General features: G+C 39.2%; 1 protein-coding gene across 4 annotated transcripts in view; it reads right to left on the bottom strand.

Moving 5' to 3' along the window:
- ctnna2 (catenin (cadherin-associated protein), alpha 2) overlaps nt 1-27,102 on the bottom strand; it is a 306,540-nt gene that overhangs the window by 32,991 nt on the left and 246,447 nt on the right. For all 4 annotated transcript variants that reach the window (XM_078260893.1, XM_078260901.1, XM_078260909.1 and 1 more), the window contains 2 exons: nt 3,524-3,616; nt 1,211-1,367 (listed from right to left, as the gene is read on the bottom strand). In XM_078260893.1, the coding sequence (XP_078117019.1) occupies nt 1,211-1,367; nt 3,524-3,616 (250 nt within the window). The remainder of the gene's footprint in view (nt 1-1,210; nt 1,368-3,523; nt 3,617-27,102) is intronic.

Here is a 27,102-nt window from a genome sequence, read left to right as displayed (position 1 = left end):
TATATAGAACAAAATGCAAAGAAAAATGTTATTCCATTTTCAATTTAAACAGAAACAACCATTTGTTTTTAGGTTGTTTTGCTTTCTGCCGTGTTTTCTCTGATTTGCTCTATTGTGTTGTTGTTGTTAAATGTATGGTTTCTTTTTTGTTATTATTTATATTGAGATTATTTTTCTTTTGTCACAGACAGGGTACCCCCAGGATCCTCCAACTTAAATTCAAGGCTTTTTAAGACCTTTTTAATACCATTTCAAATAAAATTCAATGCCAACTTCGAAGTAGGAGGGGAAAATGAAAAATCTGTATACATTTTAAATCCTAGAAAATAATTATGTACAAGTGGCTACTTGAATTAAATAAAACCTATTGAATAAAATGTATTGGATTATAATATAATCCAATAAAATAAGATACATTACACTGCATAATGAGCACTTTTACTATTGGTACTTTTCTACTTTTACTGCAATACATGATCTGAGTAAGTCTTCCACCTCTGTAAATCACCAACAGACGTGCATGAATACCTGCAGCAGTGTTTAACACTGAAAACACACAGCTCAGTTCAGCGTTTACTTGCAGCTCTGCTACAGTAGCAGGTAACCGTTAACATTACACTTCGTCTCTAAACAGTCCGCTCACAGTGAAGTCCTGCACGGATCAACAGATGTTAGAGTCCGGCGGCTGCTTGCTCTGTTTGTTATAAGACGCACAGCGAGCAGATTAATGCGCTCACAGCTCCAATCTTTGCAGATTTACCGCTCGGTGTTTGGCTAGCTAAAAAGTCGTTAGCCTGTTAGCTTGAGTTTTGTCTGAAGGCGCCGAGCGGCCAGCCAGGCTCGACACACACCGACACATTCTGCACGTCCTCCGCTCAGTTTAACCGCTTAGCCTATATTAGTAACGGTTCATTTTGTTAAGGTATGAACTTAATCCTAGGAAAGGCAAAAAAATATAAGACCTTTGTAACAAAATCCAAGACTTCAAAATTCAAATTCAAGGCTTTTAAGGCCTTAATTTGAGATTATCAAATTTAAGACTTTTTCAATGCTTTTGAGACCCTGCACAGAGAAACCCCTTCAATTTGATGTTTGAAGCTTCCAGTAACTAAATAAAACTGTGACTGTGAGTGAGTGTAAATCAGGAACATCTTCACTGTTTTCTTCAATTTGCCAATCATTGAAGAATGTGTGCTGTATTGCTTCATACCTGACACAGAAAGGAAGTCATCCACAGAGGTGATGTCATCCACGGCCTCGGTCAGGATGCGCACCTGCTTCTCCCACTGATCCTTGAAAACATCCATGTTGTCTTGGGCCACCTTGCTTTGGGGGCGGGCAGCCAGAGTGAGAGCAGCATTGATAACCTGACATGGAAGAAGGGCCAACATTGTAACACAAGGTATGTAAAGAACAACACATACTGCAATATGTTAAAGGATAAGGCTGGCCTTATTCTATATTTTCCTTATTGTCTACAAATCCAATGAAGAGACCAATACCAATAATAATCATGCATTAGTCCATCTCTATTAACTGTCTGATTTTCTACCCTGTCTGTGGCTCTGAGCTCAAGGCCCGTTCTTTCCTGTTAAATATGTACATCTTTAAAAACAGGTCATCAATACATAATTTCATTAAAGGTCCCATGGCATGAAAATTTCACTTTATGAGGTTTTTTAAAATTAATATGAGTTCCCCCAGCCTGCCTATGGTTCCCCAGTGGCTAGAAATGGCAATAGGTGTAAACCGAGCCCTGGGTATCCTGCTCTACCTTTGAGAAAATGAAAGCTCAGATGGGCCAATCTGGAATCTCCTCCTTATGACGTCATAAGGAGCAAGGTTACCTCCCCTTTCACTGTTTTGCCCGCCCAGAGAATTTGGCCCACCCATGAGAAAGAGAGAGACATCATGGCTTGCAAACATGCAAAGTGGCACTTGGTCAAGGCCACACCCCCACCCTCCACCTTGCCCCCCCTCTCTCCTCCTCAATAGCATTTAAAGCTACAGACACAGAAATGGCACATACTAAGGAAAGCTCATTGTGGGACTGTCTATAGTGGCTGTAATTCTACACAAGACAGAATTTCAGGAAAGAGACTTCAGATACAGTATTAGGGGACCACTAAGGCCTATATAAAAGCATCCAAAAAGCAGCATGTCATAGGACCTTTAAACAAATAAGCTACCTTATTTCATTAAACATCTTGGCTTGGCTCTGTGAAAAGTGCATATGTTGGGGAATATTTTGAGCTTTTATTAAAGGAGCAGGGTGGTGTCCATGTTCCATGTTCATCTTTATGAAGATATTGAGGGGAGGGGCTATGTCAGGCATTGGCTTGAATTGATTGAATTGCTTGTTTTGTTTTTTCATGGAATTTGTTTAAAATAAGACAAATGTAGAATATCACCAAACATATCATGTAAACACTTTGCCAGTACCATACGTTGTGTTAGAAAATATCACAAATTTGGTTTGTCCAGAAAATCCATGGATGTATTAAAAAGATTTACCATTTGTTACAGCTTGAAGAGAGCAAAGTTATTTTTTTCCTAAAAGTATTTTGACTGTCTGAACAGTCTGATCTACGTAAGATAGAACATTTGGCTTTAGACTAAAAACACCAACGCTTCACAGGATTTTAAATTAAAATGATGAAAATAAAAGAGGTAAATTAAGTCCTTGTGTTCATTTGTTTTTAAGATTAGCAAGGTCCTGCTGGGACTCTTTGCATCAACAGACTTGTAGGACAGGCAGTGTTACAAATAATAATAAATAACCATGACAGTTGGCATGTGTACTTTAAGCAGAACTAGCATGCTTTTTTCTCCCTATTCCTTATCACTTTATGTTTTTTAGATATAGCTTTGATCTGGACATGGCAGTCGTTGCAATTGTGTTTATCTTTGTGTGTGTGTGTGTGTGTGTGTGTGTGTCTGTTTGCATGTGTGAAGATAAGGGACCTGGGTTAATTCTACCCAGAACAGATTGAAACAGTTCTCTTTGTTTCACCCCTTCTTTGTTCCTCCTTCCCCAGCCACAAAGTCTGTGTCTGTTTTTTTTTAATCTGTCTGTGTTGAGCTTTGCCAAGAGGTATCAGGAGATGGTTCCTCCCCAAGTTTTCTAAGTAAGTGGGTCTCAGCAGGTGCGCATGGTGGGGCCTGCAGATTAGGTCCTGAACCTTAAATTCAGTCTTCCTTTTCCATTACTATGTTGGGTCCTGTGTGAATAAGGCCTACCGTTAACCTTGGAAACAATGGATTGATTTTAACCTCCTCCTTTGCTTGCATACTGAGAAACAGTACAACAATGTCCACCTACACACGACTCATAGCTCTTTCTCCCATTCTGCCAACCGTATTTCTTTCTCTGTAATTTCTATCTACTCCAACTTTCTAAAAAACCTCTAAAGATAGCCCTTTGAGATGAATTCAAAAGAGTTTATAATTACCAACACATTTTGACTCGTGCTGGTGTAAAGATTGCTTTTTTATGAAGTGAAAGTGTTTTTTAAGTCCTCACCTGTGGACATAGGCTGTCAATTTGGGTGGCAGCCATTCGAACCAACTTCACACCCTCTTCATTGTTGGAGATGGAGCAAGCCAAGTTGGCCACCTGAATAAAGCAAGCAAAAACAATTACACTTATAACGAGGGCTTGACGGTCATGAGCACCAAAAAGTTTTCCCGTTCCCACTCTGGCAGACTCCCCACTGAAAAGCATTGGTTCATATTTTTGAGTTTGTCTTAAAACAACATTCACACACCCGTATGTAAGTTGAAACACTTTTTGGTTGTTTCATACACTTGTTCCTTCTGTCCTTATCGGCTGTAGAGATCCCGTCCCAATGCTCTTCTAATGTAAGTGATGGGGACAAAATCGACAGTCCACATCCTGTCCAAAAATACATTCTAAAGTTTAGTCCAAGGCAATTTTGCCAGCTAAAGCCTTATAATGCAGGAGGATTGTCGATTTGTCCCCCATCACTTACATTAGAAATGCATTAAGATTTTTTCTTCACAGCCATGGAGAGAAGGAGAAATCACAGCGGCCAAAAAGTCAGAGATAAACATGATATATTATGAACTTAGCCTTTGATGTGTGGAGTAGGCCTGTACAGTAGATACATCCCTACTGTATATACATGCAGTCCATGGTATGCATTTTTGTATTGCTATCTGTGCAGGGAAAGGTACGGTGGCTGACAGGGGCAAACGCCCTGCAACTTAAGAAAACACAACTAATGAGTTTCCACACATTATATGTTGGACAACATTTACATCATCCATCACACATATACGAATGTGAAGCACAAAAATGAAATTGCCACCTGTGTTGTCTGGTATGATACTGGCTATCTCTGTAATTACAAACAAGACCAGGGGTGTTGAAGTGTTCGTGCAGACTCCAACTTTTGGCACATTGTTTCTTGCAACAATGATTTTCTAATGTTTGAATTCCCTTTCTGCGGTGGCCGACAGGGGCAAACACCCTGAAACTTAAGAAAACACACGCAAATAGACAAAACACAAGAAAATTAAAAAAACAACTTCATTAATTTGACAACACATGTGCAGCATTCAGCAAATGCTCTGCAAATGCACACAACACAACCAAAGACATAAACGCACTGCAAATAAAAAACGATGCAAAAAGAAAAGCATGCAAACCCCGAAAAAAGAAGCGATGCAAAAAGAAAAACAACTTCATACAGCAAATACACACAACACAACCAAAATACATAAACGCGCTGCAAATACACACAACACAACCAAATAGATAAACGCACTGCAAATATGAAACGATGCAAAAGAAAAGCACACAAACCCAGAAAACAAATGCAACAAAAAAACGCAGCATACAGATTACACAACGGAAGTTCTCCAGACCTCTAGAGGGAGCAGCTAGTGGAACAGCTTGGTTTTCGACCCCATGGGGAGAGCGCTCTGCCTTTTTATTAGAGTCGGGTATGGCTGCAGCCTGGAGAACTCCATAGACTGTATATTAAATTCATATTATTATTAATAACATAATATATTAATAATATAAAGTCTATGCTCCCGTGGTGCCGTCCCCAAGCTTCGGCTTTTCAAAATAAAAGCTTGCGTCTGATCCACAATGTCTTCATACTTTGGTGTTTTGGATGTTTGTGAACTAAACAGTACGGCAATTATGCTAATGAATACAATAACTTTTTCAGCAGATGTCTTACTTACAACACGATGGAGTTAGCAAAGCAGTTTTGTGTTTATATGTGCGAGCGGGTTTTATTCAGTTTGATAAATCCCACGGTAAATTGGCTTGTTTACTAAACAGGGAGGGACTATAAATCCTGTCTGTTTTTTGTATTTCAAGAGCGAATTGCTCCACAATATGAATACAGATTGATATGTTGTTGGTAACCGTTGTTGTATAATCACAATATTACACTTGAGGAGGCCTATAGCCTACTTCAGTAATGTGCCTTTCGGACCTCGAAATTAAACCCTCTCATGTAATATGGCTTAAACAAACTTCAACGTTAAACGCTGATGCAGTTTTAAATGTTTTATCATCACGAGTTTACAGACGTCTCTGCTGATTGAGTATCACCTGTGACCTGAGCCGAGACACACCCACCAAACGAGAGAAAACACATCTCAAACATAGACTTAATATTTACAGTCTATGCAGTTGCTCTCTCTCTCTCTCTCTCTCTCTCTCTCTCTCTCTCTCTCTCTCTCTCTCTCTCTCTCTCCCCCCTGTGGGGTCGAAAAATCAAGCTGTTCCACTAGCTGCTCCCTCTAGAGGTCTGGAGAACTTCCGTTGTGTAATCTGGATGCTGTGTTTTTTTGTTGCATTTGTTTTCTGGGTTTGTGTGCTTTTCTTTTTGCATCGTTTCATATTTGCAGTGCGTTTATCTATTTGGTTGTGTTGTGTGTATTTGCAGCGCGTTTGCTGATGCTGCGCATGTGTTGTCAAATTAATGAAGTTGTTTTTTCTTTTGCATCGCTTCTTTTTTCGGGGTTTGCGTGCTTTTCTTTTTGCATTGTTTTTTACTTGCAGTGCGTACACAAATTAATGAAGTTGTTTTTTTAATTTACTTGTGTTTTGTCTATTTGCGTGTGTTTTCTTAAGTTTCAGGGTGTTTGCCCTCTGTCGGCCACCGCAGAAAGGGAATTCGAACATTAGAAAATCATTGTTGCAAGAAACAATGTGCCAAAAGTTGGAGTCTGCACGAACACTTCAACACTCCTGGTCTTGTTTGTAATTACAGAGATAGCCAGTATCATACCAGACAACACAGGTGGCAATTTCATTTTTGTGCTTCACATTCGTATATGTGTGATGGATGATGTAAATGTTGTCCAACATATAATGTGTGGAAACTCATTTGTACAGACCCCTGATGGTACAGACAGAGGGCATGCATGTAAAGAATGTTTGTGACATAGTAGAGGGACATAGCACAGGTTGGTTTGAAGCACTCAGTTGCCGCAATGTAATTAGATTCATTCAGATCCAAAACGGTCAGACTCACACAATATGTATACAGAAAGCCTAACTCATTAGGTTGACATTTCCAGCATGCCTGTGATGCATGACTAGCACGCCTAAATCATTGTGAGGCTTGGTGCTGCAAAGAGGAGCTTTATTGTATAATTAAGGTGCCAGATGGTTTTGTATGAAACAACCATTACTTTGATTTAGGTCTGTCCTTCTATCAAGGTACGGTTTCTTGATAAAAATGTTTCCAACCTGACTCCTTTATTGAAGACAGTTTTTACTAGTCAATCTTTGAATAGTACATCAGGATGAGTGGCATTAGTATCTTAGAAAATGTCAGTGTGTGAATCTGTCTTTTTATTTTTAACTAATTATATTTCACTGATGGATTTAAAGATTTTGTGATTTGATATCTGTATGCAGTATATCAGACAGACTGTTTGGTTAACTGGGACAGTTTGAGTAATTTAAAGTAATTTTAAAGGTAGCGCATATTAAAGGTGCTATAGAGGTGCTATTTGAAAAACACAACCACATCTATATCAACTTCTTTCTGACAGTAACACAAACACACAGTCTGCTATATTACTATGTGAAGCCATCATATTTCTTCACAGTATCACAGCATTCACAGTTAATTTTCATAACTACAGACTCTATATAATCCAATACCATCCAGTAAATCAGATTGCAGCATGAGCTCAGGCTTTAAAACTGAGCTAAACAGACACGTCTGTTGGCAGCAAAAGGTGCCAGTCTGTATTAGCACTGCTAGTGCTCGCATGTCACTGTTTGAGGCAAATTGAGGTAAATCAAATTTGTGTTAGAGGACTCTTGCTTAGAGCTCTGTCTCTTTACTCATGACAGCAATGAGCACATTGATGGATTGCAGTCTTTTACGTGAAGCAGTGTGTGTATGTGTTTAAAGTGTGTGTGTGTGTGTGTGTGTGTGTGTGCGTGTGTGTGTGTGTGTGTGTGTGTGTGTGTGTGTGTGTGTGTGTGTGTGTGTGTGTGTATGTGTGTGTGTGTGTGTGCGAGAGAAAAGCAGACTGTGATTGAGAGTCTGTGTTCCACATAAACGTGAGTGGCTGCTTGCAGAAGGTTTGAACAAACATTCAATGCATAATTTAAAGGACATTCCAGCATTATTTAAGTTCTCTGCATTCACTTGTTCACTGTTTTACATTACAGTAAATTATACAGAGCATTTACCGGAACCTATATTATGTGGTAAAATATTTGCAAATGTCTCCTCATCTTTGAAATGAATGCAGTGTTGTTTCTACAAAAGGGTGGCCAATTTTAGCCATTATTGTTAAAAATTCAGTTATATTTTTCTTTTACTTACTGTAAATGGACTCCAGCTGGAGGAAGCATCCTGCTTTGTTTTTTATGACTGACAGAACACCTGCCATAGTATTAGCAAAACTCTCCAGTCTTGTTTGATCTCTCCTAAATGCAATGGATCTATTTCTAGAATGTTTGTGGCATGATATTTTGTTCCAATACGACCATGTGTAAGTTGGGCTGAAATGAAAATCACACTGAATGTCAATTGTTGAATAACAAAGCCTTTATGTGTCATTTGTAGGACAAAGGTTCAGCACTTTTTCCATTTAGCTCTTTTTCCAATTACAGTATAATTATGGTACTTGAATGGCGAAAAGCAAGTCCCCTCTCTCTGTCTTAATACTGTAGTTTCCTTTCTCTAGTTCTGCACAGGCCCAGCTGCCAATGTGAGACTTCACTGGGCCCATGTGAGGCAAAGGGGCAGAGGGCTTTCTTGAGGCTGGAAACATGCCCAACAGGCCCACTCCCATTCTCTCTTACCCCAACACAGAGAGCTGGGCCAGGGCCAACGCTGCAATATCCAGCCAGAACTACTAATTGCAAGTATCTACGGAAGTGCCTCTCCTTTGAGGTTGTTTTTTTTTTTTCAAAGAGAGGAGGGAAAAACCAAGACAGAAGGTTTGGGACTACACCACGCAAGCTTAATGCTGATATGGTCAAGGATGTTGGAACAGAATATGCAATTCAAAGAGGTGTGTATATGTGCATGCCTGTGTGTGTGTGTGTGTGTGTGTGTGTATATGTGTGTGTGAGAAAGAGAGAGAGAGGGAGAGAAAGGGAGCAATAGAGAGAGATCCCTGCTGAATGCTCATTCCTCATTTTAGCCTCGAACAAAGAACTATCGATTTTGTCCTTTTGCTCTGCCATGGATAATCACTTCAATTCTAATTTGATGAAGGTTTCCACTGCAGTTGGAAAGATGGGCATTCTCATGTATGCTATCTAAATCACCTAAATGGAGCTAAGTAAATGAAAATAGATCTGACAGTGTCCTTTTTTCTATTTCTTTATGTAGGGGATTGCTGCTGAGAATCAGGAAGCACTGATGATGGTAATACTTAAAATAACATCTTACTATATTACTTATTACTATATTGCTATTTAGCACTGTCTGTGCACAATGCACATAATCAGTTTATCTCCATGTAACCACCTCTTTGCTGCACCTACGTACCTATTATTCATTATTTAATGCCTAAAACCTTTGACAAACAACTCTCCCCCCCTTTTTTAAATCTTTGATTGTTCTGGATTGAGCGAACACTTGGGTGGCTGTGCCAAAGAGCAGGAAAGCTGAGCGAGAAGAAGACTCTCCTTGCTTCACTCAGGACGGTCAGTGCCCAGTAAACAATGCCATTTCTACAGCCATTTTCGGGCAGCTACACCCAACAAATCTCCTTCCAGTTACTAACTCTCAAGAACGACTAATAGAGCCAGTGTCAGCCAAGGTGCTGGGCACAACAGCTTTGCCCGAGGAAGAAGCAGGAAGAGGACTTCAAAAGGAGAAAAGTGGGAGTGTAAGAAGCAATCAGTGGGGATGGCATTTAAAGTTATGTGATGTAACACAGAAGCACTTTGTTCTATTTACAGTCTGTCATCTGGGTGCTTACTTGTTGCAGGGGTAGTGTTGGCCAACACTTTATTGACATGGGCTAAAGCAGTGGTTCCCAACCTTTTTTCTTTGGCGCCCCCCCTACTTATGTCTAACAAAAGCTGAGCCCCCCCCAAAACCGAAGTTGAGGTAACTCTCATGATACAGCCTTCCTTTCTTTTTTGAAACAGAGCAGTTATCAGCACTTTTATGTTTCTCCGCCATGTTTTATATATACAATTGTGATGCCGTGGCGGCAGGAAAAACGAGGATGATAGCAGCTAGCAGCTGACCTGATGACAGCAAGGGTCACAGGTTAAGAGGTCCCAGAGGTTTGGCCTACTAAGTAGCCTGCCTATAATTTTAAGCGAGAACAAAAATATATAGTTTTTATACCGACTTTTGTATACATTATATAATCTAGTGTATGATCATAATTTATTAAACATGCAAATATTTTTTTTTTACCTCAACCTCAAACCAGATAAAGACTTGCTCACCCCCTGTGATCTTTGCCGCCACCCTGAGGGGTGCCCGGACCCCAGGTTGGGAACCATTGGGCTAAAGGGTCGTGTTTTACGTCTTTCAAATGCACAAAACCACCAGAATATCTCACCGCTCTTTAAATGCCTCACTACTGCTTGTGCACACACGAGCACCAACATGCACTTACATACACAATAAATGTATCAGTCTGTCAACATAGATGGAGCAGAACATCAAACAGGGGAATACAGTATGCAGACTGTGAAACAATTACAGGCCTGCCTTCGCAGGAGTATGGATGGAAATGGACCGGAGGTGACAGAAACAGGTTCAGGTGCATCACATTAGGTAACACCAGATGTCAACACTGCGTGAAGGTCAGGTCTAGAGGGGATATCAAGGAGCAGGAAGTAACGACCTGCTGTGTCTGACTATAAACCCCGCCTTTGAAAATCAATCCCCATTAAGAAGTAAAGTACCTATTGCCTTTAGGAAGAATGCCCACCGGGCTCGCAACAACATCAAAAGACATGCCAGACCTTGCAGCATATTAAACAATAAAAGTGTGAAATAATAAGAACAAAGGCAATAGATTTCTATGATAATGGTTGCAATGTATTTTGGATCTTGTTCAGATGAATGCAGTTCATGATTGGTGGATTACAAATTTTCGGAACAATAGATTAGATATTCTTGTCCTTATTGAGTGACATACAGCTCGTCATATGTTCTTGTGTGTGATCAAAGTGAAATCAAAAGGGAAGACTGTTTTAACAAAACCTCATTTGTACAATATTTCATACTTAATATTGCAAAATATATTGGAAAACAATGTAAGAGGCAATCAAACAGTCAATTATTTTCTTGTATCGTGAGGATCTGAAATTAGGGAATGGCTTTGGGAGTCATTTTGATTGCTCTTTAATTGCTCCCTCTGCTACCTTTTTCCTATCCCCCACCCATCCTCGCCTAAGAGACAAAGTGGACCTAAATTGCGAGTGACTTTAATGCACTAAGGAGTTCTCTCTACACTTCCTAACTCAGAATGGAAATGAGTTCAAGTAACTGTTTACTAAGTGACAGGTCCACTAATATGTGGCTGACTGGGATATAATCCTACACTCCTCCACACACTGCCTCTCTGCAGACCCCTGGTTCTGTTCATCAACTCCATGCATGCAGACACAGTCACTACCATAAATGCAGGCACACACACAGACACAAACAAATTATCTTATTATTTCTAATGCCCAAATCTTTGAGAGGAAAGATAGTGTTCACCAACTAGAATGACATTCAGGGGTTCGTCCTCACATTAGATCAAGAGGATTAAAAATAAAGTGGAGGATGGGAGCATTTCTGTCTCTTTGTTGACTTCAAATAGGAAGACATACAGTACATGCAAGATGACAATATTTATGTATTCATTTATTTAAAATTCATTATTACAAGGTCTCCTTCATATGGAGGACTACATAAAATCTACTACAGAGATAACTCTGTGACCACTTTGAGGTACACCTGTAAAATCTGATGGGATCCAATACAACAGCTCAGCCATAAATGCTACCTTCACAAAGATGCTAATATTTAGTTGTAATGGATTCCATTATATTCAAAGGTGTTTTTCCCATCCCATGAACCCAAATAAAACTACAATGTGACTATAAAAATAACAAAAATAATAAACAGAAAAAAATTGTTTAATAATGCAGGTTTAGCAAGGGTTTTAAATTCTGTGCTGCTAAACTGTAAGGGCCCTTTATAGCAACATGGAAGCTCACTGACCCGATTCCATACAGTCAGTGAATCCTTAACAAAGCTGCTTCTAGGTTAGCTCCAGCTATTGTACACATCCCTTTTGACCAGGCCTTTACAATAGGAACATGTACAGGTTCTGGAGACTGAGGTGGATATGTACTGTACACTGGGGTACAGTGGAAGTCAGGAGAAAAAAATGAGACAGTCCATTCTGGAGTTCACAGATTAAAGTTAAATGCCACGACTTTCTTTCACTGAAACATTACTTCAAACAAACGTGTAATGTCTTCAATGCTGCTCCTCAGTGTGTTAGGTAATTAAGCTTGCTTTTTGACAGCGCTACTGTTTTTTAGAGTGCTACTGTGTTAAATTGCTGTTCATTTTGACATGCATGCGGTTAGAGTTAGACCTTGCATTTGTATTTTGGTCTTTTCATTTAATGATCAACACTGTCTGCAGCATATACAGTCATGTGAACAAATCAGGACACCCATGCTAAAGTTGACTAAAAAGAGGAATAAAAAAATCATCTTTAGGAAATTGATCTTAATGCCTTAATTAAAAAAATGACCTTTAACGACACCAATTTTCTTTGTGAGTGAATAATGTATCGGAAATAAATAAATGTTCTTCCTTAAAATACAGGGGGCATAAGTAAGTACACCCCTATGTTAAATTCCCATAGAGGCAGGCAAATTTTTATTTTTAAAGGCCAGTTATTTCGTGGATCCAGGATACTATGCATCCTGATAAAGTTTCCTTGGCCTTTGGAATTAAAATAGCCCCACATCATCACATAGCCTTCACCATACCTAGACATTGGCATGGTTTTATTTCAATTAGCCTAATAGCTGGTTTGATTTGCATTGAGAGATGACTTCATGGAAAGTACCCTAATTTTTTCACATGACTGTAAAATGTGTAGCTCAAGTAAGTAAAGATATTTTTTACAAGAAAAACAAACATTTAACATTTTTCTTAAATAACGCCTTTGGAGTGATTTTGACAATGCTAGTAAAGTTTTTAAAAAATCTTTAAAGCCCATTTCAGACTAAAGATTTGCAGCGAGACGAGTTGAAACTTGCAACTTGCAACTACTTGCAATACACCAGTCTGAAACGTTCTGAAACCTGCCAGTTTAGACCATATACTGTATCTAAAGATGGATGACGCATCTCCACTTCCTCCCACTGTAAAAAAGTGAAGCAAAAATATCCCGGATGCGGGCGATGCCATCTCGTAAAGAGCCAGAGTCTGCGCAATAGTGGTCGGATGGTGGTGCCGCAGAATTAACTCCCGAACATACACCCACTCAACCAATCGCGAGTTAATCACAACTGTCAATCATGATGTTTCACCGCGATTGTATAGCATCAAATAAGAAATCAAAACATAACTTATCGGAAAAAATGATCACTTGAACAAACACCAGCGTTATCAGAACTACCTAAACTGACAGAAACCATCTTTGGGAAACATTTATTTGAAGTGTACTTTGATTTTTTTTGTCCCATCTGCTAACATTCAGGGGCCGGGATACTGCAGCCAGCCACCAGGGGGCGATCAAGATGTTTTGTCTTCAATTATACAGTCTATGCATCGACCCCTGGTTTACATCAATGCTACTAGACGAGAAGGTGTATCGGCGTCTTAAAATATGAATGATGATAGTGAGATGTTTGCAACAGTTGCATTTATAGTACTAATAAAACTACTGTTAAAATACTGTTTTATTTTTCTAATTCACTGCTTTGTTCTAATGCCACTCCCTCTCTTGATGAACCCCCTAGCTCGCTCGACCACTGCATGCGGGCGGCCGCTTGTTGAGCCTCCGTCCAAAACTCTGCCATTTCAACCAGTAACTGTAACTGACTTAACCAGTTGATTTCACTATGAGTTTATTGGCTGTTGAAACACGTCCTTTATGTTCTAAAACCAGCCACTGCCGACTTGACAAGCTGAGTCGCAGGCGACACCATCAGCTGAGCTGGCTTGTGTCGAACTGAGATGGACCAGTTTAGACTGCTGCAACTTTTCCCTGCAACATTCTAAAACGGTTTTGTCACAAATCTTTGTTCTGAACTGGGCTTAATACGCTGAACCTAGCTGAGATGCCAAAACCTTGGTGCTCAATATAACTCCACTCCACAGAGATAAACCACACTCACAAAATAAACAATCTGTCAGTTTTCTATTTTCTCACGATGACTTTGATGATGCCATGCAAACTGAGAAGACACTTAACAGAATATGGCTACATGTTTGGAACTCTACTCATCTTGGATGCCTTGTTTCTGGCGTTTCCTATTTATCTTCTCTCTTAGACGTCCTAATAAAAAAAAAAGTGTATTTGAATTACCAACTTGAGAACTTCAGAACCATTTTATGTTCTGTGATATTATTTTATGTCCATCTGCATTTCAGATCTTGCACATGGTCTGATAATGATTGGCTGTTGATTGAAAAGAAGCCTTGGCTACATCTCCTTTGAGTAATGGTGTTTTTTATTTTTGTTTGTTTTTGGGATAAGGCAAAAGCTGGTTTGAGGTCATTTAATAATTATTTAAGAAGTAATATAAAATAAGAACATGGATTTAACATGTTGGTTTTGACCTTTTTACGTTGACTAAGAAAAATCCAGTGCAACAATTTTCTTTTCTTTAGTCTGTTCTAAATCAAAACAGAATAGCCTTCACAATCACATCATGGTCTCCTTGACAGTCATGACTGAGCTTGCATGTGAGGCTGACAGAATGTGATTTACAGTGGCCATTTCTCTGAAGCAGCATTTGGGGATTGGGTATTCCTGCTAATACCATGGTTGGCTTCTCGATAAATATGATAATTTGCTGCAGGCTTCTAGGGAGGTGAACCAGCACTGCTAGTAGGGAGATGTTAGAGTTGTACATGAGACAGCAGCTAGGGTGGATGACAACAAAGTTCAGACAAGTACAGATGCAAGCACATACACACCACCGGAAAGGAGAGTGGAGGCACCTGATGTAATATAAAATAAGATGCTAGCAATATCTCTGCAGAAGTCTGTACTCTCAGCCCAGTCTCATGGCAGTTCGTGAAATGGTGACGTTATTTAAAGTGCCCATATTATGAAAAAAACACTTTTTCTGGGATTTGGGGTGTTATTTTGTATCTCTGGTGCTTCCACACGCATACAAACTTTGAAAAAAATCCATCCATGCTGTTTTGAGTGAGATACGGTTTCTGAATGTGTCCTGCCTTCAGTCTCAGGGTGAGCTGGGGGTGAGCTGGTCAAAATGTCACAAGCCGAAACGAGCTGGCTAACCGCAACCGTTAGCTCCTAGTATTAGCGTTAGCATTCTAACGCTAATGCTAGCATGCTACCTCATTCTCAATAGCAAAGCACTGCTACAACACACACAAGTTCACCATAATCTACAAAAGAACTACTTACATGTGCGCCCTCATTTAGAAGTCTCCCAGCTAATCCTGCCTTGTAACTGACTGAAGTTGGAGAAACAGCCTTTCTTTTACTGTCTATGGAGCTAGCTAGCTGACATGATCTACATCTGAGCTACTGCGCATGTGCGAGTGCAATCAAAGATAGTACAGAAGAAGAAGAAGAAAAGAGGTCTCACTCTGTAGCTAAAACAGAGACCAGGTGAAAAGAGGATCTGCGGTAGTGAGAGAGAGCTGTGCAGTACAACAAAAATATGGTGTTTTTTGAAAATTAAACCATGTAAACCTATTCTGGTACAACCTTAAATACAATTATGAACCTGAAAATGAGCATAATATGGGCACTTTAATCTATTGATTTGTGTACAGGGACACATTTTTCTATGTTTTATCGTGTTGGTGAGCACGAATTTTAAAGTAATGTATTTGAATGGGAAGCATATTACATGATAACAGCACGATTATGGTAGCGATTAGTACTGAAAAGCCGAAAATCTGCATATAGTTCCTTTCTGCGTTCTTCTCCTCCTAACCACAACCTCTGCTGTAACGCTCTTTCTGCAGTAATGCTCTTTGCTCTTTATTTTTTATTTATATCTTTATTTATTCTGTATTTTTAACTTAATACATACTGTGTAAATATACTTATACTTATATTGTTTGTACCTATACTTATATTGTTTAAAATTCCATCTAAAGAATGTGTGACGTGCACCAACAACACCAAAACAAATTCCTTGTATTTATGTTAAAAAACGTACTTGGCAATAAAACCCTTTCTGATTCTGATTCTGAACCTTTCCCCGTCTTTCTTTTCCTAACCACAACCATCCCGTTGTCGTGCGTGCAGTGTTTAATTTCCCCGTTGTTGCGTCCCCAGAGACTGCGGATCATGTCCCAGCGGCCGTTGTTGTCACCGTTTACTGCGTGTGGCGTCCCCGTTGTTGCATCCCCCAGAGCAGCCCCGTGTTATGGCAGTTGTTGCCGGCGTGCAGTGTTTAATTTCCCCGTTGTTGTGTCCCCCAGAGAACGCGGATCGTGTTGTCACCATCCCCCCCAGAGCAGCCCAGCTGCAGCCCAGTCGCATAGCAGTTCGTGAAATAGAAATGTTCCAATTTCGTGGTGACCAGCATGAAATAAAATAGAAAATCGTTTCCCTGTACATGAATCAATAGATATAATAACGTCACCATTTCACGAACTCCCGTGAGACCGGGTTGGTACTCTGCTTGTTCACCCCTTTCTAGTGCTAAATGTCAAGGACCAACGGTATCTTTCAGTGACCACATACAGATAGGCTTCAAAATGTAATTTACTTACATCGAAATTTGAATGCCTAAATGCAGAAGGCCATAGGAAGAGAGGATGGGCACCAAGAGAATACTATCAACAATAAAAAATTGTATTGAGCTCAACAAGGGACACAGAGAGGTAATAGAAAGCAATATAAACAAATCATAAAGCTAGCTGGACAGAACTGACTTGGGACAAGGATATATATGTGTGTGTGCATGTGTATGTGTGTGTATGTCTGCACATGCACTCAATTTAGAGTCCTGGGTATTGGATTATCTTGTTCACATTGCTGTGAATGACAGGGCATTAAAGAAAGTAGGGAGAGGGGAACAAATGGCTGACTCACTTTCCCTCAGGCAGAGGGCAACTATTCACACTTCCTAGTGGCCTCAGTGTCTTGCTGCTTTGCTGTGCTTCAGACTTGAGGAGCAAAGGCTGGCTAGACTGATTTCTGTTCATTTTGCTATGAGCGCTCTCTCGCACAGAGGGTGTTGGTACCACCTATACTGTCATAAAGTTGTGTCTTCCAGGTAGGTAGTACAGTAGTTTGTTCATCTTACAACATATTTTGCCTTTGCTCAAGCTGGTGCTGCAGCCACAGGGGCCAGTCTGTCTCTCTCATAGTTCCTCTCCATTCCTCTTTCCCCAGAAGAAAAACTAAAACAAAAAGCAGCTAGGGCTGTTTCAACTGAAGTATTGATTTCTCTTTGCTTTCTCTCTCCCTCTCCCTCCCGCCCTCCCCTTCTAAGAGTGCTAGCCAAGCAGTCAGGCTTGGCACCAAAACATAATTATGAAAATGGACCTCTGGGTTGTTTCTTTTAATCTATCTGTACACTCCACATTCCCTCTGCAACATAAGCTATTTAAAAACTGTTTCAGGGGAATTGAAATGTTTAACCCACTATACTGTAAAGCATGGTATACTTATTGGTGGCATGACATTGGTTGCTGTCTAAACCAGGTGTGTAACAGATGCGTCACTACTTTTAGCAAAATTATCAGAAAATACCACTACAACACTGACTTGCATTGTATATTGTAAGCAGACCCTGCAGACGTCTAACTACCGAGACAGGTAGATTTGAGTGAGAGTATCAAACGCTGGCATCACTTTACACTGTGTGGCACCCATGACAAAGTGCCTCGACTCAGGCAGCAATTGCTGCTCTCCTCAATTTACAGTTCAGTGGCCAGTGAAACCCAAATGACACAGCCAAAATCAGGCCCATTTTCAAGACATTAAACTCTGCAGACGTGAGATACAGTAGCTGCAGCATTAAAACAGCTTCCTTGCTCAAGGTGTTCGTGTTATGTTTAAGTGCAAAATGTCATTATGTAAAACAGATATTTGGTTATATTTGGCCTGTTTTTACTAGTTGTATGTACTGTTGTAAGTATAGAAAATGTGTTATTCTGAACAACAGGTTATAAGGCAACATTTGTTCTGCAAGGTCATGCAAGGTGTGATGCTTCTATATCTAAAACTTTAGTTAATGATGTAATCTATATCTCATAGATTGGAATATTAGCACCCTCTTTCATACAGGAATAGATTCTCAGTTGATCCAAAGGATCTATAACACCAATGTCCAATCTCAGACAAAATGCGAACACGGCAAGACCTTGACATTTCTCCACATCACATCCCTCTGCCTTCTCACATCTATCTAAGGCACAAGAAAAGCATGATTAGTCATGTTGGATGATAGATGCACGCAGTGGGAAAGGTCAGCAGTTGTCGGTCCTTAATGCCTCAACCTTTAAATTGGGGGATGGGTGAAGAGAGATGAAATAAAAAAAAACGTGAGCAGTGGGCATAGGAGTTGGTGACGATTTACAAGAATCAATAATTACTCATTCCATGTAATACACATGTGAGGCATGGTGGAGAAATGTAAACAGTACAGCTTAGGGGTGAGAAAAATATCCTTCCATCTGCTTACAGAAGAAAGACAAAGACATAATAACCTGAATGCTGAAATCAAAAATGTATATCTCAAAGCAATGATGAAAGCTGATGTGATTCATTTTATTAGCATAACAAGTATTTTGTTCGTCTGTTTCTCTGAAAAGCTTATATTTTTCTACATTTAAGGCATGTAAAAACAACATATAAGTCCCTAAGAGAGCCCAGATGCATCAGATGGATTTCTTGATCTGATCTATCACTTTACACTGTGTGGCACCCATGACAAAGTGCCTCGACTCAGGCAGCAATTGCTGTGGTCTTAGGAAGTCTAAATGTGCCAATGGAATTGTCACATTGATTCCTGTGCTTTTAAATTAATGCTAGTGTGATTTTCTCCCAGGTGAGAACAGGGATGTGTGAAGACGTGAAAGGCCATCATGGCACTGGGTGTGAGCAGAATTAACAGCAAAATTAAAATAGTGTCCATCACGATGGCCGTTAGTCCTTTTCTATCTTAGAATATTATTCCCATGGTGTTAATAAATACCACCTTATGTGTAATGCAGTGTGCACCTAAGATCTTGCTGATATTCTTACAGTTTTAGTATAATGCCCGTGGTGATATATAGTACACTGTGCATTTACTGTAGCAAACAGATGAAACATATAAGAAAAAGTGATCACATTAGGAGGAAAAAAAATCACTGTAAACATTTCATTTTCCACTCTACTGCCTTTATGAAGACAAGCATTTTGTACTGGGAGTGTTAGTGGCAATGCACATCTATCTTTGATTGATGTCAGTTTTACAAAAGGGTGTTAACGTGGTTCAGATTTCAACAGTAATGTCTTGGCACACTTTTTGGCAGAGGACATTTATTGAAATAATAGATAAATCACAGCAAGTCTAAGGGCCCCAGTGACCATACAAAATCAAATTTGCAAGCAGCACAAGCCTTTGATGCGATGGCTTCAGCTAATTACTTCATTAAGGGGAAGACATAACTTTTGCCCTGGGGTTGCCAATTAATGTGAACCCTGGAACCAAATGTGTTATAGGTGCTTTTCTTACGTAGAGATGATAAACTATAAATTGTGAGTCCAATTAATTTAGGATTGGTGTAATTAAGCTTTGGGAACAGAACACTGCTATACCTATTGCTCCTTGGGGAGAAGTGTCTGGACATTTCCACAGTAAATAATGGCCACAATCTTTACTTTCAACCTTGAAAATGCTCTAAATTACTCATTAAAACATGTTGCTGTCATCAACCACTTTTGGGAAATGGTTGCCTTAATGTTGCCTTATGAACAGCTGGGGTCCAGCCTGTATCATTTAAGGTTATTTCCACAGTATAACAGATGGCAGGTTGTGGGAGTCACCATCAGGGCATATTCACATCTGCCATCCCAGGGGTGTTGCTCCACTGTGTAATTGGATGTTTGTCTTAAAATCTGTTTTGGCTTCACAGACGAACCTAAAATGACACTAATTTAGGTTTATATGTACAGATCCTGATCACATTTACAGTTTAAAAGGGCTCTACAACTGCCTTTTATTAACTAATACTAACTGCCGATGTAAAGGTGACAATAACAGCATCTTTGTTCTATGAAAACAAAAGTTATCTTACTGCATTTTTCTCTCACTGCTTATATCAAACTCAGATGACCCATCCTGACATGGTTCAATTGCCTAAACACTTCTGGTCAGCCAATACATTGATGCCCTATAAAGAGGTGACAAAAATACTGTGTATGTTTAAAGGTTAAATTCTCGTATTAGTAGTCAAACCCATTCAAGCTACATCTTAGATAGATAGATAGATAGATAGATAGACAGACAGACAGACAGACAGACAAACATTAAATGAACAAAACAAATATTTAATTTGAACTCTTCCCTGACTAGTTAGACTTTGCAATAAGGGATAGTCTTTACTCTTACTACAATGAATAACTAAGTCCCATCAAAGTTTGCACTTTATTATTTCCTTTGTGGCAAACAAAAACACACCAATAGCATTATTGGTATATTGTACTGCTGGTCTCAGTGGGACAGCTTACTTGTTTTAATTTCAACACCATAGTTGTCTTTAGAGTTTTCTGACTGCCAGTCCCATCAACACACAATTTTGTTCTCTCTCATATTATGTTGTCTAAAGGGGGAACTAAAGTAGCTTCTGACAAACAACCATCATTTCAAGAAAATGTAGAAACATGTTTCTTTTGTTATTGGTTTGGAATTTTTTTAAGTCATTTTCATGACTGTAAATCAGGCAATAACACACTATCCAGAAACACAAACCAGACTGAATGTTATTTACTATGTAGTGCAGTACACTAAACTACTACTTACTGTCCACCATTATATTCGAGTGTCCAAATTCTGTGTGAAACTCTCTCTATATATAGCACCCCTCAAGATTCCAACAATAGAGCAGTAGTGTCTACGGCATGTATACAACACTCATTTTGTTTCCAAATTACCATTGTAGGACTCTACACCTGTCAGTGATGACACATAACATGACGAGAACTTGTACTGTAGCACTGAAACCGCTTTTAATTAATTTGTTTAAGAGGGATACACTCCAAATTGTGGATCATACCTAGCTCTTGATCCTATGTGGTTTGAATGCACTCAGTGTAGGTCGCTTTGGACAAAAGGGTCTGTCAAATCAATGTAATGAAGTTATTCATTAACGTCCGAAATCTAAGAGTATCTATTATAAAGGGAGTATGAATGAGTAAACGAGGTAGTGACTTCGGACACAGCAGCACACATGATTACACTCCATTCAAGCACTGAACTTAAACCTTGGCTGACAATGCTTGACCCTAACACCACACCCTCATCCCCACCACAAATTACTGCTACATTGTTAAGCACATTTCAAATGCAGTCACTTAAAAATGTACAAGTGATACAGTAGCCTGGCATTGTAACACTTGGAAGTACAGAGCAACCAGGCAGATAATCATATCATTTTACTGGTTCAGCGAATAGATTGGGAAAACATATGCTTTTGTTTGCCAAGCTGAAGGTAAGTAGTTGAGAATGGTTTAGATGTGCGTTTGGAAAAATGCACCTTAGTGTAACACATAAAAAATCGTTAGCAACGACTAACATTTTTAAACTCATATGAGGTACATTTGCTGAATTACACATCATAGGTGAGAGAAAATCTTCTGCCAAAAACCTTTGCCACCCGGATGAGACAGAGGTTCGGGGTAATTGGCTGGAGATTGTAAATGTAAAGCAAAGAATTTCTGGATTATTTGCCATGGTAACAGTTGTCTCGTCTCTTCAGCCAACACTGTTGTGCAACTTTAGTCTCCTCGGGTTTTCTCTTTATTGCTGCCCCTCTTGCCAAAATGAATTCACTGGAGCAAGGACTGAATTCTAGACTGAATGAAGTGTGTTGATATGACTTTATATGCTGTGGGCACAGCTGTGAAGTTGTGCTTTAAGAGCATTTGGGTAGCACTCCATTTGACAGCACAGTAATTACAAAGAACTCACTACTTAATGAACCGTTAATGGCCGAACAAAAGACAATTACATGTCATTCACAGCAGGTAATATTGTTACAACAGTAATTTAATTGTTACGTATTTTTAAAAACATGTAATGACCTGTTTTTAACACACAGTGATATGTGAAGCAATTACCTATTAACAAGTTGCCAAGTGCAATTAGTACCAACCTATATAAATACCATTCCCCAAAAGTAGCCTAAGTAAATGTTTGTCTACAAGTAAATAATAGGTCCAGTGATTATGAACTATATAAACTGGACTGTAAAGTTATGTGCAGTATTTTGTGTGCTCAGTGAAATAAAAAGTTGGGTTAAGTAAAATAAAAGAAGTGAAAATTCATTTATTTTTTTTTATTTTTTGGGTGCTCCACAGTGACAATGTTAGAGACCTGAGGTTCCCAAGAGTCAACACAGAGAACATCATTGGGGTTATACGAGATCAGCAGGAGGTGTGACCAGAGGGGTGACGGTGCAAAGTGCCAAATCATCATCCATTTGAGGCAGAGCCACATCCTCCCCATCATTTTCTCCTCCACCCCCCCACCCCCCCCACCCCAATTCCAAAATGTAAAGCTCCCCTCTGGAGAGAAAACGGATGGCTCCTTCTGCTCCATTAATCTAATGACAATGCCCCGTGACTAAGACCAGCTTAACAGGCATTGCTCATCCCCATTGGCTCCTCTTTCACTTAGTATGCCATCTATGCATGAATGCAACAGGGGCAACGACAGCAAAGAGGAGAAGGAGAAAGAAAATAAAGAGAGACGGAGTCACTGCAAACAATGGCCAGATTATATTGCACTGGTGTCCATGGTTACTGAAGGATGTCACATACCAGTACTGTAAAGGTTTTGATGAACTGTATTTAGAAAACAATAGTGTTATTCAAAATAGTGTTAAAAGTCCTCAGATTACCCCGGAATTTATATATGTGAATGTCAGTGTACCGGGAGTAGTAACACAGAGAGAGACAAGTGAAGTAACATTCCTTTCAACAAATAATCAGAAGGCAATTTGATGATTGAAATTAGATGAAAAATAAAACTACCTCTCATAAATTGTCAATTTTTGTGGTGTCTACAAAGCCAATGTGCACCTCTTCAATAATGTAACTATGTCTTGGAGCCATGCATGATATGTGAACACGGAAAAAACTGTGATTCTACAATCTAGTTTTGCAGCAGTGCAATAACAGTCAATAGGTACAGTCTACACAGATTAACACTAGCTACTCAGGACGGCATGCAATGGCACCGCCTCAAGTTTAATTAAGACTTGAGATGGCTGTGATGATGGGCTTTTAGTTCAGCCCTGTGGAAGGTAGAAACATCCCTTTCCATCTGACACCTCTGGGAATGTCACTGCTCTGCGGTGTATTGTGTTGCTTGCTGATGTCTGCAGGAGCACAGGCTCTGCGTATGTTAGTCCAGCGTCTCATAGGAGAGATGTCTGCTTCAGCCTAACCTTCGGGGAAATAGCGACCAGAAGTTGGCTGTCAAGAGCAGAGCTGCTGGCCCAGAATAGTATGGGGTCAGTGTGGGAAAATAGGCCTCCCACACAGGGCTTCTTAACTAAATGTGTGACGCTCTGAATCAAGCTAACTGCCAAATATTCTTACTCACAATAAAGGAGCAGCGTGTAGGATTTAGTGGCATCAAGCGGTGATGTTGCAGATTTCAACCAATGGAATACACCTTTCCTCACCTTTCCTTGTAGGAGAACCTACGGTGGCCTTCAGGTGACGTAAAAACATGAAAGGCCCTCTCTCGAGCCAGTGTTTGGTTGTCCGTTCTAGGCTACTGTAGAAACATGGTGGTGCAACATGGTGGGTTCTGTGGAAGAGGACCCACTCCCTATGAAGATATTAAGGGGTCATTCTAAGCTAACGATTCTTAGTTTCAGGTGATTATAATAATAATGAAAACCTAATTATGAATATTATATTCTATTTCTGCCAATATATTCCCCTAAATCCTACACATCTTTTTGATCAATATGAATAAAAAGAGTGTGCATACGGTGGTAGACTACCCCTCTTCAGCTTGTCAAATTTTGAAATATAAAGATGGGACTTCCTAGTGTCCTCTGGGTTCAGGCTGCTTAACATTTAATTGCAATATCGGGTCGCTATCTAGTAAAGCAAAAATGACCCCCAAAACCCATACAAATAAAAAAAGAATAACATAATCACAGGTAAGATGATGAATAAAATTATGCTGTTAACAGTTACTGAAGGTATCTGCATTCATATATATATATATATATGCCATAACTAAATGTTTTATGCAACTAAAATTTATTTTTCTTAACTTTTCTTTTCTCAATCACCTCAAAGCTGTCCAGTATTTAAAGTGCTGTTCTAAGAAAGAAAAAGAAAATAAGTGCACTCTTTTGGGATGAAGATGATATTATGGAATGAAAGCAAAGTTGTCATCTTTTATGACGCTTTAGCCAATAAATTACGTTTGTCACACAAATTATCCCTGGGTCACTTGAAACACCCTCTTGCTTGTATTTCAGCATTGTTTCGGGGGTAAAAAATGTTCCCGCCTCGATGACTCAGTCTTGATTGAGTGTTCTTCTTCTTTATTACCCGGGGGCATGTTTGTTGCCATGGTGACAGAGAAAGCAGGGGCTGACACAGTATTTCATTACTGACCGAACAAAGAGCAAAATGAAAGATCATTTTCCATTCTGAAAGACAGGCAGGCAATGATTAAAATGATCACCTTGCTATGCCATTTTATGCTATGAAGAAGTACAGCTATTATTATTTTACATTACAAAAACGTACCCAATATATCTACCACTAACTCTACCTCACTTCCTTGTCATTACAAAAATGGAAATGAGAAATATTTGTCTATACATGTGGGTTAATATGTGACTGTATGTGCACATCCTTCCGTGCATTTTAAAACTTTACATTCAGCTTTGACCAATGTACTGTGTTCCTGTTATCTTACCCTCCAATAGGCTGGGAATATATATATATATATATATATATATATATATATATATATATATATATATATATATATATATATATATATATATATATATATATATATAAATAAATAATAATTATATTGCGGCTTTACTTCTGGCTTCATTTTAATGCATACAATAATATTTAAGATAACCTTGAACTGGTAAATATGCTCTTACATTGGGGAGGTGAATGCCGTCCACCTAACACTGTCTTCCATAAAAGGAGTCTTTACAGCAATATAGGCAGTGTCAATTTTCTGTTGTACAAGGGAAATTGTCACCTTGGCTTTAGTAATGGTTTCTACTACCTTGCTATCCAGTCCACTGTCAAATCTAAACAGTGTACAGTTATTTGTATGTATTCGTCCATACACCACAAAAAACAGATATATGACTAAAAAACATCTTTCTTTCACACACATCGATGTTTACATATACTAATAAAAACGAACACATTACACAGTACACAAAGGTGAATCCATTCACAAACACGTGTATGATTTCACCGATGTGTATGCAAGCAGTCGTCCAGTTGTGTGCGGGCAGAATTTAAGACTAAATTGTCTTAAGGCTTGGCAGATCACATATCAGCCTACAGCCAACCTCATCACATCTGTGTGAAACAGCTGTATGACACCCAGATGTATGCACTCACATGTCACATTGCTTTTCCAAGTTACTTCTAATTTCCAAGTCAAATAGCTCTGTACAACATGTGAAACGATCCCCCCTGTGGCTGCCTGTAATTCAATAAGATCAGACCGATGAATGCATATGGATCAAATGAACCCAAAATAACACACATTACACTCGCAACACACAACGTATCACATTATAATATATGCTCTCATTAATGCATATTAGAGCAATTGCACAAACAAATGGAACAGTTTGTACTAAAAAGATTAGATAGTCCAGTAAACTGTGTTTACTGCATGCATCCTGGCGAAGAGTGAGCTAATGTGGCTAACTCTGGGTGGTGTGGTCTGATAATCTGAGCAGCTAGCGAGAGTGCGAGAAATGCCTTGTGTACTTCTGTGCGCACACATGCATTTGCATACTCTATGAATCCGATCAAAGACAGTGTGATGAGCCGTGCCTGCCTCATGAATATGCACAAGGCAATGTTCTGCTTGCATTATGAGTTTGTTTAGGCCTGAGCTGCACTCCCGTGTTTTCACGCTTTGTTCCACCTTATCCAGGATTGTCTCTTCAACTGTGACCTTCGCTAAACAAACCACAACTTATCTGGCTTAAAGTCTTGAAAGAAACTAGGAAATGGAGAGGAGAAAATAAATAGACAAAACACAAAAAGTGCTGAGGAGAGAGATAAGACTACATTGGGTCAGAGAAGAAAGGAAATTAAATTAGGTATATGTCCTGTTTGTGCTTTGGTGGATTTATGTTCCTGCTGTATTTATTTCATTTGAGTAAAAAAGCGGTGGCAGTAGCAGACGTGGAAATTTTAAGAGCTGTGATCATGAATTTCACAGGCAAAAATAGGATTTGACTGATCATGGCCCCGAAAGCAGGTGAATATATGAATGGTCAACTAGAAACAACAGACGGCACAATGCAGGTGGGATGTCATGTGCCAAAAGTGGGACAAATGTGACAGGCGAAAATATGTTTGTAAAATATGTTTATAGAAGATATTGAATGTATAGTGCGGTTACAGTGTCAGTATTTATGTGATATCATTTTGAATATATATTACAAAGGTAACTTTTTAGCTTTTAGAAGATGAGCTGTTACATGAACTTTTTTTACTTAATGACCCTCCTCCCTGCCTGTTCCTCTAAAAAAAAAAAAATGTAACACTATCTTAATCATCTAAAAAGGAAGATCCCAATTATCTATAGTGCTCCTCGCTCAAGCAATGCCTCTGTGTTGGTGCCAAAATTCCCTTACTCTCCAAACCTGTCACTCCACATTTGACAAGGAACAAATCCCTCTCTTTCCATCTATTCTATTGTCTCATGATTATTGAAAAAATGCCAATGTGTGTTATTGATATCTTCGTATTGCTATGGTGATTAAAGATCGGATTAAGATGGTGCTTCTCAATCCTAACTTGAACTGTGGGACACAATGTAAGGTCATGCAGATTCCATATTCCACCAGCAATTTCCAAGACTCACACTGTATATTCATATTTGTTAATTGCTTGATATCTCTTTAATAAATGTTTTGTTCTTTATTTCTACAGCAATTGTCCTTCTTTCTTTCTCTCATCATGTTACTGAGTAAA

Source organism: Sander vitreus, chromosome 2, assembly GCF_031162955.1.
Source record: "Sander vitreus isolate 19-12246 chromosome 2, sanVit1, whole genome shotgun sequence".
NCBI classification, from domain to species: domain Eukaryota; kingdom Metazoa; phylum Chordata; class Actinopteri; order Perciformes; family Percidae; genus Sander; species Sander vitreus.
Note: the sequence above shows the minus strand (reverse complement) of the source record. Positions and strands in the feature narration are given on the sequence as shown.